Source organism: Salvelinus sp. IW2-2015, linkage group LG13, assembly GCF_002910315.2.
Source record: "Salvelinus sp. IW2-2015 linkage group LG13, ASM291031v2, whole genome shotgun sequence".
Classification (NCBI taxonomy): domain Eukaryota; kingdom Metazoa; phylum Chordata; class Actinopteri; order Salmoniformes; family Salmonidae; genus Salvelinus; species Salvelinus sp. IW2-2015.
The window spans coordinates 37,833,216-37,848,428 of NC_036853.1; the positions used below are offsets into that span (position 1 = coordinate 37,833,216).

At 44.2% G+C, this 15,213-nt stretch overlaps 1 protein-coding gene across 2 annotated transcripts in view; it reads right to left on the reverse strand.

Annotated features, from left to right (window-relative positions):
* Window positions 1–292: 292 nt before the first annotated feature.
* The window catches only part of nek7 (NIMA-related kinase 7), a 157,164-nt gene continuing 142,243 nt past the window's right edge, over window positions 293–15,213 (reverse strand). For both annotated transcript variants that reach the window (XM_023998175.3, XM_023998176.2), the window contains 2 exons: window positions 6,132–6,245; window positions 293–953 (listed from right to left, as the gene is read on the reverse strand). In XM_023998175.3, coding sequence (XP_023853943.1) covers window positions 840–953; window positions 6,132–6,245 — 228 coding nt within the window. In that variant the 3' untranslated portion in view covers window positions 293–839. The remainder of the gene's footprint in view (window positions 954–6,131; window positions 6,246–15,213) is intronic.

The following is a 15,213-nucleotide window of genomic DNA, read 5'->3' on the forward strand; positions in this document are numbered from 1 at the left end:
CCAAGCATACTTCCAAAGTTGTGGCAAAATGGCTTAAGGACAACAAAGTCAAGGTATTGGAGTGGCCATCACAAAGCCTGACCTCAATCCCATAGAAATTTTGTGGGCAGAACTGAAAAAGTGTGTGCGAGCAAGGAAGCTGCAAACCTGACTCAGTTACATAAGCTCTGTCAGGAGGAATGGGCCAAAATTCACCCACCTTATTGTGGAAGCTTGTGGAAGGCTACCCAAAACGTTTGACCCAAGTTAAGCATTTAAAGGCAATGCTACCAAATACTAATTGAGTGTGTAAAAACTTCTGACCCACTGGGAATGTGATGAAAGAAATAAAAGCTGAAATAAATCATTCTCTCTACTATTATTCTGACATTTCACATTCTTAAAATAAAGTGGTGATCCTAACTGATTTAAGACAGGGATTTTTTACTAGGATTAAATGTCAGGAATTGTGAAAAACTGAGTTTAAATGTATTTGGCTAAGGTGTATGTAAACTTCCGACTTCAACTGTATGTCATTATGGGGTATTGTGTGTAGATTGATGAGGGGCAAAAAACATTTAATCCATTTTAGAATAAGGCTGTAAAGTAGCAAAATGTGGAAAAAGTGAAGGGGTCCGAATACTTTACGAATGCACTGTACATAACCCCCTTCTCTTAAACAAAACGAAAACGAAACACTTATATTAGAGKACTTTTTTTTGCAGAACTCTCAGAAACTCAATACATGATTGTGTGAAAGACAAGATCGGTGTCTGCCTGTCCTTATGTGGAAGCGAGGGATGAGAGGAGGAGGGAAGAGAGGAAGAGATGCGGGTCGTYTTGTATCCTCAGGTGTAGACTTAGCTGCCCTGCTGCGTCTGGCCGTGCATGTGTTTGGCGACGTCATACACATACATGATGTCCGGCCTCTTCTCTGGGTCGGGGTTAATACACATATCTACCACCTTCCTCAGCTAGATGGAGAGAGGAAGAAGAGGGAGAGAGGAGGGGAAAGAGAGGGACAGCGACAGGGGGGTGGGCAGAGAGAGGGAGAGAGATTGAGATGGAGACAGAAAACAGAGAGAGGAAGACAGAGATATCAGCTATTAGACAGTATCCTGAGAGAAAGCACAAAGTCTCGTGTTAAAAGAACATTCCACACAAATGAACAAATCTAATGACAGAAACACAAATCTCTCATTGTCACCCTCTTCCTGTTTCAATAGCAGCTAACAAGCTACAGGTGCGGTAACTAAATATAGCAGGTGGGTAAGTATGTTAATTGCCCCACGGCCTTGTGAATCTACTTTCAGCCAACCTGAGAGAGACACACACACGCCGCTCGCACATCGCCAAATCAGGCAGAGACACATGCACGTGTATTACATAAAGACACACACACCGTCTCGGAGACAGCCTTTACACTTGAAGCCGAGCGGAGCGGCTGATTGGAGCAGATAGACGGTTCAGAGGTGGAACAGCGACCACCATCATTAAAAAAAAAGAAGGGAAAAAATAAAGATCGAAAGCGCCTGTGTAAGGTCACTATGGTAACCGCCTCCAACTTCCTGGCTTGCTGTTGCGTGGCGCTAGGCTCGGCGAGTCCTCGTCAGGCAGCGTACGGTGTGTGTCAAATCAAATCAAATGGTATTCGTCACCTGCGCCGAAAAACAACTGGTGTAGACTTTATAGTGAAATGCTTGCTTACGAGCCCTTCCCAACGATGCCGGGTTTAAAAATAATACTAAAAATAAAAAGTAACACAAGAGGAATAAAATAAAATACACAAGAATGGAGCTATATACAGAGAGTATCAGTACCAGATCAATGTGCAGAGGTATATGATATTTGAGGTAGACATGTATATGAAGGCAGGGTAAAGTGACTAGYCATCAGGATAGATAATAATAATAATAAGAGTAAAATAAAGAACAGAGTAGCAGCTCAATAAAGAACAGAGTGTAAAAGTGAGTGTGTGTGAGTGTGTGTGTGTGTGCGCATGTGTGTCAGGGTGTGTGTGTGTGTGATGCAAATGCAAACAGTCTTAGTCCCACAGAACGGAGAAAGAGGGGGTTTAGCGATGAAGAGATTCAGATATGTAAAATACTGATTTGCCTCTTCGCAGCAGAGAGATGGAGGGGGGACGGATGGATGGTGTCAGTTGGAGGGGGGAGAGAAGGGGGGAGCAAACGGAGGAGACAGTAAATGACACAACAAAGATGAGCAGCTGACAGTTTCCTGCCGATGCTTCAGGAGCATTGTTTATATCCAGACAGTCGCTGCAGGCAACACCCATCCCATCCCTCCATCTTCTTTTCCATATCTCGCTCTTTCCCTTCCCATCTCTCTCTCTTTCCTGGATGTGGTGATAGAGGGGTGATATGGGGGCTGGGTGGGGGAAGATGGATGGCTCACGGGTAGCGACTAGCGAGACGCATGCACGCACACACACTATAGGCAGAAACTTAAGCCGGAAGTACCCTTGGTAAGGACTGTTCAATGTTGGTCTGACCAATTAGAATCTATGCTTCAAGATTATTTTGATCACGCGMACTGGGAAATGTTCTGGGTCGCCWCTGGGAATTGTATTGACGTATACACGGACTCGGTGACTGGGTTAATCAGGAAATGTATAGAGGATGTTGTTCCTACTGTGATGATTAGAACTTATGCAAACCAAAAACCATGGATAGGTGGCAGCATTCGTGCAAAACTGAAAGAGCGAACCAACACATTTAACCATGGKYAGGTGACTGGGAACCTGGACGTGTACAAACAGACCATCTATGTCCTCCGTAAGGCAATCAATGAGGCAAAACAACAGTACAGGGACAAAGTTGAGCCGCAATTTAACGGCTKCTACACAAGACGCATGTGGAAGGGAGTCCAGAAAATCACAGACTATAAAGGGAAAGCCAGCCACGTCGCGGACACAACTCCTCACTCCTGGACAAGCMAAACACCTTTGCCTGCTTTGAGGGGAAAAAACACGGAMCTGGCGACGCGGGCCCCCACCGCTCACGAGGACTGTGTGCCCCCGATCTCCGTGGCCAACGTAAGACATTAAAGCGTGTTAACCTTCGCAAAGCTCCCAAGCAGCATCCTCAGAGCATGTGCAGACCTGCTGGCTAGTGTGTTTACAGACATATTCAATCTCTCCTCATCCCAGTCTGTTGTCCCCATTTGCTTCAAAATGCCCACCTGTACCCAAGAAAGAGAAGGTAACTGAACTAAACAAGGCCACAGTAAACATGTCGTCCCCCACAAATGATGACTAGTCTACCAGTCCCGCTGAAAAACATCCCCACAGCATGATGCTACCACCACCATGCATCACCGTAGGGATGGTGCCAGACGTTCCTCCAGACSTGATGCTTGGCATTCAAGCCAAAAAGTTCAACCTTGGTTTCATCAGACCAGACAATCTTGTTTCTCATGGTCTGAGAGTCTTTAGGTGCCTTTTGGCAAACTCCAAGRAGGCTGTCGTATGCCTTTTACTGAGGAGTGGCTTCCGTCTGGCCACTCTACCATAAAGGCCTGCTTGGTGGAGTGCTGCAGAGATGGTTGTCCTTCTGGAAGGTTCTCCCATCTCCACAGAGGAGCTCTGGAGCTCTGTCAGAGTGACCATCGGGTTCTTGGTCACCTCCCTGACCAAGGCCCTTCTCCCCCAATTGCTCAGTTTGGCCAGGCGGCCAGTTCTAGGAAGAGTCGTGGTGGATCCAAACTTCTTCCACTTAAGAACAATGGAGGACACTGTGTTCTTAGGGATCTTCAATGGTGCAGAAATGTTTTGGTACCCTTCCCCAGATCTAGGGACAATCCCTTCGACCTCATGGCTTGGTTTTTGCTCTGACATGCACTGTCAACTGTGGGACCTTARATAGACAGCTGTGTGCCTTTCCAAATCATGTCCAATCAATTGAATTTACCACAYGTGGACTCCAATCAATTTGTAGAAACATCTCAAGGATGATCAATGGAAACAGGATGCACCTGAGCTTAATTTCGAGTCTCATAGCAAAGGGTCTGAATACTTATGTAAATAAGGTATAAAAAAATATATACATTTATACAATTCCAAAAATGTATTTTGCCTATTGCTTGCCTTCAACATTTAATAAAACAATTGATCTAAATCAACTACATTTCCCGAACAAAAAAATACGCCTACCCCCTACAAATGTCAATTCATTATAATCCACATATGAATTCACAAGAGAAGTGCTGTAGCCTGCACATAGACTACACAAGGTAAAATGTAGMTACAGTACTGCATTGCATATTAAAATCACCGCTTCCAGTTGTCCCCTGGCGGTGACTCAAAATATTTCTTCAGATATTTAAATTTCCCTCATGCYACGAAAAGTGTCAAATTAAGATCCGACATCTGTATGGTTGGATCTGAAAGGTCTGAAACTATTGACCACCTTGATAAAGATTAGCAGAAATTACTGTATAAAAATGTATATTGTTGTAAAAAAAAAAAAATGGGGAAATGATATTAATGTATACGTGTACAATTGCTCAGAGAAGTAATATTTTTTTTCTCAAAAAGATAGGGGTTAAYTTTATTGACACCCCTGTTTGGAATACCTTTCAAAACACCACCTTGCGAGGATAATGGCACAGACTTTTTCTAAAATGTTTTATGAGTTGGAGAACACATTGGGAGGGATCTTAAGACCATTACTCCTCACAGAATACTTCCAGATTTTTGATATCCTTCATCTGTGCTTATGTACTGCCCTCTTCAATTCAAACCACAGGTTTTTAATGGGTTTCAAGTCCAGAGACTGAGACATGCCATTGCAAAATGTCCCAAAAAGCAACTGAAGGCTAAGTTCATTGTTAGAAGCTTTGTAGGAGCACCGTTATATCGCCGAGCTGTTTACAAAACCATTGTATTAAAGTTGCTCTTGAAAACGCTCGTAATCTAACACCTGCCTCAGACCACTCGTAGAACAGCTAATTTTGTCGTTAGATGTTTTTTTTTGTCCTCCAGCATCACTTTATACACAGACGATCTCCACTAAACATAGAATAACATGGTTTATGTCTTTCTGTGCCCACCGATAACCTCAGAACAAAGTTGACRWAAACACAAAGTTGCCAATGTCTTTGCAATTGATACAAACAAGCGACGTATAAAAAGATACTTCAAATAAAYACCGAGGTGACTGRATTAAAATATAAATACAGTAGGCTTTAGGTCTATTTTAATCTAATTGAAATACATTTCATGTTCACTCAACAGAGTTCTATTTTGCTACTTGTAGGCTACCGTCCGTAATATGTCCCTATATATTTCACGCTGTGTAGCCTAACATGTGCGAAATGAGGTGCCAAATCTTGATTTAGTGTATGATTCTGGGAAAACATTTCAATAAGCCGTCTCAATATTTGCAGCCTAAGGTAATATCTTTCTAGGAGCTGATCCGTCGTCAGTATGGTGCAATAATTCTAATGTTGAGGTAAGATTTGAATGGAGAAAGCTGACCCGAAGGCAGCGTTGCCTTCCGACCCTATCAGTATCGACACAAGCCTCAACTTAGCGAACGTTCTCTCTGCGTGGTGTTTTGGGAAAGATGCATCGTTAAAAAAACACTCCTAAGCCTATGTAACTCTCACTATCGGGAATCCGGGCCCTGGAAGGATTCTGTACGGAGGAATTGTATAAGATCCCTCCCAATGTGTTCTCCAACTCATTTTAGAAAAAGACTCAGTGCCATTATCCRCACAAGGTGATGTATTGGAAGGTATTGAACACAGCGGTGTCAATAAATTTGACCCCTTGCTTTTTTGAAGAAAATTGTTAAACAAAATTAAACAAAAATTGCATAAAATAATATAATTTACAAAATGTTGAATACAATATAGCTCAATACTTGAGTTAAACAGTCATTTCTGCTCATCTTTATCAAGGGTGTCAATAATTCCAGACCCCACAGTATGATGAGGTGATTTGGGGGTGAGAGAGATGGAGAGAAGGTCGGGTGAGAGAGATGGAGAGAAGGTAGGGGGAGAGAGATGGAGAGAAGGTAGGGGGAGAGAGATGGAGAGAAGGTTGGGTGAGAGAGGTGGAGAGAAGGTAGGGTGAGAGAGATGGAGAGAGGGTCAGGTGACAGAGGGTAAAGTGAATGTTGAAGCATTACCTCTTCAGAGTAGTGGTCGGAAGGGAGCGGAGGGTAGTCACACTGCTCTATCTTCTTACACAGAGAGTACAGGTTCATCTTATCGCCATAGAACGGGCTCTGGAGAGCTGCCATCTGAGGGAGGGAGAGAGAGATAAGTTAGTTACACACATTCTCTGCTTAGTGGAAGACAAAATAACACACTACTGAAACACTACTGCACTATCTGAATTTGGCCTTCTCAATGACCATGGGACTTAAAGGGATATATCGGGATTTTGGCAGAGGCCCTTTATCTACTTCCCCAGAGTTAGATGAACTCGTGCATACCATTTCTATCTCTCTGTTTCCAGTATGAAGACTCTAGCCACAAAGAGGAGGAAGAGTGGCGGAAAGGGGAAGGAGGGGGCGTGGGTAAAGGAGGCTATAGGGAGGGTGGAGAAAGGGGGGAGGCAGGGAAGAGCTGGGAGAGGAGAGGCAGACATGAGCAGAAGTAGCCATTGAGACTGGCGTCACTTCTCCTCCAGATGTTACGCTCTCTCTCCCCCTGTCCTCTCTCCTCCTCACACCATCTTTATAATTTACCACCGCTTCATCAAGCAACTGGGAAATTGCCTAGCAACGAGGGGAGGATAGAAAACGAGARCCATTGCTTCCACTGAAGCAGTTACTATATACCCCTCTCTCCATCCCTTGGCCCGTCCCTCCATCTCAGAGTGCCAACAGGAGGAGATAAAATAGAGATCAAGGAGCCCAATGAGTGTTGGATATAGTTAAGACAGCCTCTGTCACATCGGCCAATGAGAAATAAGGATGATTGTGCTAGAATCTCAGCAGGAAGTCTCTCCCCTGGACATTCCCCCCGCTGCACCATCACTTACCCACACTAGCACAGTGTGTGTGGCAGGGGGATATGTAGGGTTACTGCATGTATTCCAAGAGAGAGAGAGAGAGAGAGAGCGAGCAAGCTAACGAGAGAGAGAGGAGAAAGAGAGAGAAAAACAGAGAAAGGAGGGGGAGGCAGGCAGCAGCTGTAGCCAGTAAAGGGTTAAACAAGGACCGTGGTATTTTCATGAATCTTCTTCTTTTGACAGATGAAAAATGTCAACTGTCCTGTTTGTATTTGGGAATTTTTGCACTATTCATCTGGTTCATTAATGTCTGCTACTCTTGGCCCCTGACAGCTGCCGGCCCTGCACACACACGAACACACAGGCTCATTTCAGGTTGGGCGAAATGATTGACTCGCTCTATGACCTCCTGGGCCTGTGTGTGTGTGTGTGTGTGTGTGTGTGTGTGTGTGTGTGTGTGTGTGTGTGTGTGTGTGTGTGTGTGGAGGAAGGGGGGGTCAGCTCATTGGTATTCCAGGGTCGTCTTCCGCACACGCACGCCTGCTGTCTGTCTGTCTAAGGGGCTGCTAGTGGCACGCACACACACACACACACACACACACAAACACCTCAATTTCTCTCTCACTGGTTCTTTGCCTCCTCCTCTACCCTCTAGCTGTCCAGCGTGTGTGTGTTCGTGTGTGTCCTCTATAGTTCAGCTCGTGTGTAAGCATGAGGCCCTTGCCGTGTTAAAGAGAATGTATAAGGAGGTCGAGCTTCTCTTAATGAATATTGATCCCTCTGCATTAATCCCTCTCTATTATCTATCTAGCTCTCCCCCTCTCCCTCCTGACTCAACTGTTGTAAAGAACTACATTTCAGATGCAATCACTTTCTTTCTTTCTTTCATTTTTCTTTCCGTAGTCATAGAACATGACAAATTATGTGGGAAAACAGAACGTTTATGTCCGTTAATCTGCTGTATTAATGTACTGTATTAATTATTGCAGGCCTAGCTGAGAGGGAAAGGGAGAGAATGTGAGTGTGCACGAGCACTCGTGTACACACAAATTAATTCACTAAGCTATTACATTAAACTCTGACAGTAGGGAGAGGAGTGGGGAGAGCAGGCACAAAGGTAAAGCTCAGTGGATAACTAACACTGGAATACTATATGAAGCCTTTCTAAATATATGTTAAAAGTTAAAGTGAAATTAAGTTAATGTGAAATGAAACTGTTTTTACAGCAGACCTACAGCAGACCAGGGGCTTTTAAGGACMTATAGCTGTTATCTAACATGAGAGGAAAAATMTACTTACTATGACTGATATATTAAAACATTTTATTTAACCTTTATTTAACTAGGCAAGTCAGTTAAGAACAAATTCTTATTTACAATAACGGCCTACCCCGGGCCAAACCCGGACAACGCTGGGCCAATTGTGCGCCGCCCTATGGGACTCACCAATCATGGCCGGAATCAGGGACTGAGATGCAGTGCCTTAGACCGCTGCGCCACTTGGGAGACAGATGTATAGATACAACAGGGAGACAGATGTATAGATACAACAGGGACATGGAAGATCTCTTAACAATCTTTAGCATGTTCTCATCTTGTATGTGTCCAATTTAAAAAGGTCAAACACCCAGTGGCATAAAGCTATATTTGAAGGGGAGGGAGGTGAGGGAAGTGAGGGGAGAGTGGTTTCAAACAGAAACATGTGGTCCAACAGAGAGAGACATCAAGACTTAAACTGGTGTGTTCATGTTGATTGTAAAACTTTAAAACCTCTTAAGGATCAGACCCTTTTTRCCCATTTTCAACCTAAAATGACATACCCAAATCTAACTGCCTGTAGCTCAGGACCTGAAGCAAGGATATTAATATTTTTGATACCATTTGAAAGGAAACACTTTGAAGTTTGGGGAAATGTGAAATTAATGTAGGAGAACATAACACATTAGATCTGGTAAAATATAATACAAAGAAAAAAAACATGCGTTTTCCCAACAAATTGTTGGTTACATCATCTTTGAAATGCAAGAGAAAGGCTATTATATCACTTAGGAGTCTAGGTGCAATTTAGATTTTGGCCACTAGATGGCAGCAGTGTATGTGTAAACCATTWTACTGATCCAATGAACCATTGCATTACTGTTCAAAATGTTGTATCAAGTCTACCCAAATGTACCAAATTGGTCAACTGATACATTTTTAAGTACATACCTATAGAGAACATACAAAAATGATATGGTAANAATGTTGTATCAAGTCTACCCAAATGTACCAAATTGGTCAACTGATACATTTTTAAGTACATACCTATAGAGAACATACAAAAATGATATGGTAATAAAAAAAAAAATGTTTACACACTTCCAGGAATGTCATAAATGATGGATAATTAGCTTCCCTACAGAAAAGACACTAACCTTCACACATCTAGATGGAGGGGGGAAGACACAGCAGGGGTTCAAACTGTAGAACCCAGTTCCTACATTTTAATATAAAATTCTATTTTATCAAACAAAACTATGCTACATTTTATCTCTGGGACCCTCAGGATGACATACCAGAGCAAGATTACTGAATGTAAGTACATTATTTACCTTCAGAGGTAAATAACCAGTTGCCATGATAAAAGTTTTTTTTTGTTGTGCACTCTCCTCAAACCATAGCATGGTATTTTTGTCACTGTAATAGCTACTGTTGGACAGTGCGGTTAGATTAACAAGAATGTAAGCTTTCTGCCCATTTAAACATGGCTATGTCCAGGGAAATGTTCTTGTTACTTACAAAGTCATGCTAATCACATTAGCGCACGTTAGAGACGACCAACGGTTAGGGATGGGAGAGTTGGAGAGTAACAGGGAGGGAAGGACAGAGAGGAAACTTGTTCTTGTGTGTGAGCCGATAATGCTAACATGATGTCAAATCAAATCAAATGTTATTTGACACATGACCGAATACAACAGGTGTTGACCTTACAGTGAAATGCTTACTTACAAGCCCTTAACCAACAACGCAGTTTTAAGAAAAAAAAAAATAATTGTATATTGAATGTGTGATTTCATCAAAGTAAAATTTTTATCGTAATTTATTTGAATTTGGCGCTCTGCATTTTCCCTGGATGTTGGGACGCTAGCGTCCCACATATCCCAGAGAGGTTAAAGGTCTTACTCACATCGGCTGCGGAGAGCGTGATCACACAGTCGTCCGGAACAGTGGATGCTCTCATGCATATACAGTGGGGAGAACAAGTATTTGATACACTGCCGATTTTGCAGGTTTTCCTACTTACAAAGCATGTAGAGGTCTGTAATTTTTATCATAGGTAAACTTCAACTGTGAGAGACGGAATCTAAAACAAAAATCCAGAAAATCACATTGTATGATTTTTAAGTAATTAATTTGCATTTTATTGCATGACATAAGTATTTGATCACCTACCAACCAGTAAGAATTCCGACTCTCACAGACCTGTTAGTTTTTCTTTAAGAGAAGCCTCCTGTTCTCCACTCATTACCTGTATTAACTGCACCTGTTTGAACTCGTTACCTGTATAAAAGACACCTGTCCACACGCTTAATCAAACAGACTCCAACCTCTCCACAATGGCCAAGACCAGAGAGCTGTGTAAGGACATCAGGGATAAAATTGTAGACCTGCACAAGGCTGGGACGAGCTACAGGACAATAGGCAAGCAGCTTGGTGAGAAGGCAACAACTGTTGGCGCAATTATTAGAAAATGGAAGAAGTTCAAGATGACGGTCAATCACCCTCGGACTGGGGCTCCATGCAAGATATCACCTCGTGGGGCATCAATGATCATGAGGAAGGTGAGGATCAGCCCAGAACTACACGGCAGGACCTGGTCAATGACCTGAAGAGAGCTGGGACCACAGTCTCAAAGAAAACCATTAGTAACACACTACGCCGTCATGGATTATCCTGCAGCGCACGCAGGTCCCTCGCTGCAAGCCAGCGCATGTCAGGCGTCTGAAGTTTGCCAATGACCATCTGATGATCCAGAGGAGGAATGGGAGAAGGTCATGTGGTCTGATGAGACAAATATAACTTTTTTGGTCTAAACTCCACTCGCGTGTGTTGGAGGAAGAAGAAGGATGAGTACAACCCAAGAACCCATCCCAACCGTGAAGCATGGAGGTGGAAACATCATTCTTTGGGGCTGCTTTTCTGCAAAGGGACAGGACGACTGCACCGTATTGAGGGGAGGATGGATGGGGCCATGTATCGCGGAGATCTTGGCCAACAACCTCCTTCCCTCAGTAAGAGCATTGAAGATGGGTCGTGGCTGGGTCTTCCAGCATGACAACGACCCGAAACACACAGCCAGGCAACTAGGAGTGGCTCCGTAAGAAGCATCTCAGAGGTCCTGGAGTGGTCTAGCCAGTCTCCAGACCTGAACCCAATAGAAAATCTTTGGAGGGAGCTGAAATTCCGTATTGCCCAGCGACAGCCCGAAACCTGAAGGATCTGGAGAAGGTCTGTATGGAGGAGTGGGCCAAAATCCCTGCTGCAGTGTGTGCAAACCTGGTCAAGAACTACAGGAAATGTATGATCTCTGTAATTGCAAACAAAGGTTTCTGTACCAAATATTAAGTTCTGCTTTTCTGATGTATCAAATACTTATGTCATGCAATAAAATGCAAAGGAATTACTTAAAAATCATACAATGTGATTTTCTGGATTTTGTTTTAGATTCCGTCTCTCACAGTTGAAGTGTACCTATGATAAAAATTACAGACCTCTACATGCTTTGTAAGTAGGAAAACCTGCAAAATCGGCAGTGTATCAAATACTTGTTCTCCCCACTGTAGTTACTTGCCCGCTTAGCTCATCTGGTAGGCTCGTGTCACTGGGCAGCTCTCGGCCGTGCTTCCCTTTGTAGTCTGTAACAGTTTGGAAGCCCTCCACACCCAACGAGCGTCGGAGCCGGTGTAGTACGATTTGATCTTAGTCCTGTATTGACACTTTGCCTGTTTGATGGTTCATCGGAGGGCATAGTGGGATTTCTTATAAACTTCCGGGTTAGAGTCCCGCTCCTTGAAAGTGACTGATGTAGTGTACTCCTTCAATGCCATCGGAAGAATCCCGGAACATATTCCAGTCTGTGCTAGCAAAACAGTCCTGTAGCTTAGCATCTGCTTCATCTGACCAGTTTTTCATTGACTGAGTCACTGTTTCTTCCTGCTTTAATCTCTGTTCTGATGTCCAGAAGCTCTTTTCGGTCAGAAGAGACGGTAGCAACAACATAATGTACAAAATAAGTTATAAACAATGAGAAAAAAATATGTAAATAGAACGGTTGGTTAAGAGCCCATAAAACGGCCGCCATCCCCTCCGGCGCCATCTTACAATCGGTAGGTCTGGGCCGGGGAGTGGGTGCAGGTAGACCGCCATATTGACCTACACGTGACCAAATCAAAACTAATTTTATTTGTCACATGCTCCGAATACAACAGGTGTTGACCTTAAAGTGAAATGCTTACGTACAAGCCCTTAACCAACAACGCAGTTTTAAGAAAATACCTAAAAAAAAGAACGAGATAAAAGTAACAAATAATTAAAGAGCAGCAGTAAAATAACAATAGTGAGACTATACTCAGGGGGTACCGGTACAGAGTCAATGTGCGGGGGCACCGGTGTCATGGTAATTAAGGTAATATGTACAATTTCTTATAAGCTTCCAGGTTAGAGCCCCGCTCCTTGAAAGCGGCAGTTCTACCCTTTAGCTCAGTGCGGATGTTGCCTGTAATCAATGGCTTCTGGTTGGGGTATGTACGTACAGTCACTGTGGGGACGACGTCATCAATGAACTTATTGATGAAGCCCATGACTGATGTCAAATGAAATGTTTAATTGGTCACATACACATGGTTAGCAGATGTTTAAGCTTGTGCTTCTAGTTCCGACAGTGCAGTAATATCTAATAAGTAATCTAACAATTTACCAACAACTACCTAATACACACAAATCTAAAGGGGTGAATGAGAATATGTACATYTAKATATATGGATGAGCGATTTCCGAYRGGCATAGGCAAGGTGCAATAGATGGTATAAAATACAGTATATACATATTATATGAGTAATGTAAGATATGTAAACATTTTTCAAGTGGCATTGTTTAAAGTGACTAGTGATCCATTTATTAAAGTGGCCAGTGATTGGGTCTCAATGTAGGCAGCAGCCTCTCTGAGTTAGTGATTGCGGTTTAGCAGTCTGATGGCCTTCTGATAGAAGCTGTTTTTCAGTCTCTCMGTCCCAGCTTTGATGCACCTGTACTGACCTCGCCTTCTGGATGGTAGCGGTGTGAACAGGCGGTGGCTCAGGTGGTTGTTGTCCTTGATGATCTTTTTGGCCTTCCTGTGACATCGGGTGTTGTAGGTGTCCTGGAGGGCAGGTAGTTTGCCCCCGGTGATGCGTTGTGCCGACCGCACCACCCTCTGGAGAGCCTTGCGGTTGAGGGAGGTGCAGTTGTCGTACCAGGCTGTTTAACAGCCCGACAGGATGCTCTCGATTGTGCACCTGTAAAATTTAGTCAGGGTTTTGGGTGACAAGCKAAATTTCTTCAGCCTCCTGAGGTTGAAGAGGCGCTGTTGCGCCTTCTTCACCACACTGTCTGTGTGGGTGGACCATTTCAGTTTGTCCGTGATGTGTACGCAGAGGAACTTTCCACCTTCTCCACTGCTGTCCCGTCGATGTGGARAGGGGGGTGCTCCCTCTGCTATTACCTGAAGTCCACGATTATCTCCTTTGTTTTGTTGACGTTGAGTGAGAGGTTGTTTTCCTGACACCACACTCCAAGTGCCCTCATCTCCTCCCTATGAGCTGTCTCGTCATTGTTGGTAATCAAGCCCACTACTGTTGTGTCATCTGCAAACTTGACGATTGAGTTGGAGGCGTGCATGGCCACGCAGTCATCGGTGAACAGGGAGTACAGGAGGGGGCTGAACACGCACCCTTGTGGGACCCAGTGTTGAGGGTCAGCAAAGTGGAGATGTTGTTTCCTACCTTCACCACCTGGAGGCGGCCCGTCAGAAAGTCCAGGACACAATTGCACAGGGCGGTGTTGAGACCCAGGGCCTCCAGCTTGATGATGAGCTTGGAGGGTACTATGGTGTTGAATTCTGAGCTCTAGTCAATGAACAGCATTCTTACATAGGTATTCCTCTTYTCCAGATGGGATAGGGCAGTGGGCAGTGTGCAGTCTGATGGTGATTGCATCGTCTGTGGACCTGTTGGGGCGGTATGCAAACTGAAGTGGGTCTGGGATGGCCAGTAAGGTGGAAGTGATATGATCCTTGACTAGTCTCTCAAAGCACTTCATGATGACAGAAGTGAGTGCTACGGGGTGGTAGTCATTTAGTTCAGTTATCTTTGCCTTCTTGGGCGCAGCTGGTCTGCGCATGCTCAGAGGACACAGCTAGGGATGCCGTCTGGGCCAGCAGCCTTGCAAGGGTTAATACGTTTAAATGTTTTACTCACGTRGGCCACGGAGAAGGGGCACAGTCCTTGTTAGCGGGCTGCGACGTTGGCACGGTATTATCCTCAAAGCGGGCAAAGAAGGTGTTTAGTTTGTCTTGTGTACTCCTCAATGCCATCGGAAGAACCCCAGAACATATTCCAGTCTGTGATAGCAAAACAGTCCTGTAGTTTAGCATCTGCTTCATCTGACCACTTTTTTTTTTAGACCGAGTCACTGGTGCTTCCTGCTTWAATTTTTGCTTGTAAGCCGGAATTAGGAGGATAGAATTYTGGTCAGATCTGCCAAATGGAGGGTGAGGGAGAGCTTTTTACGCGTCTCTGTGTTTGGAGTAAAGGGTTTTGAGTGTGGTCTTAGTGCCAGCATCGGCCTGTGGTGGCATGTAGACAGCTWCGAAAAATACAGATGAAAACTCTCTTGGTAGATGGTGTGGTCTACAGCTTATAATGAGATACTCTACCTCAGGTGGCGCTCCTAGAAGCCAGTTGGTTAAGAGCCAATAAAACGGCAGCCATCCTCTCCGGCGCCATCATCAATCTCCAACCTGCTGTTGTCGTGCCCTCCCGGTCACCAAGGGAGACCACCCCGGCAACTAGGCATCGTCCCGTTACCACAATGCCGGAGGTGGGCAAGGTCAGGTGAATATAATGGGGTGACCTCATCACAAAAAAACATGTATGCATGTGGGCACGCACACACACGATCCTCCATCAAACAGTATAGGAGATGCAGACAGAGAGACAATGGCCAGGTATTGTCTGT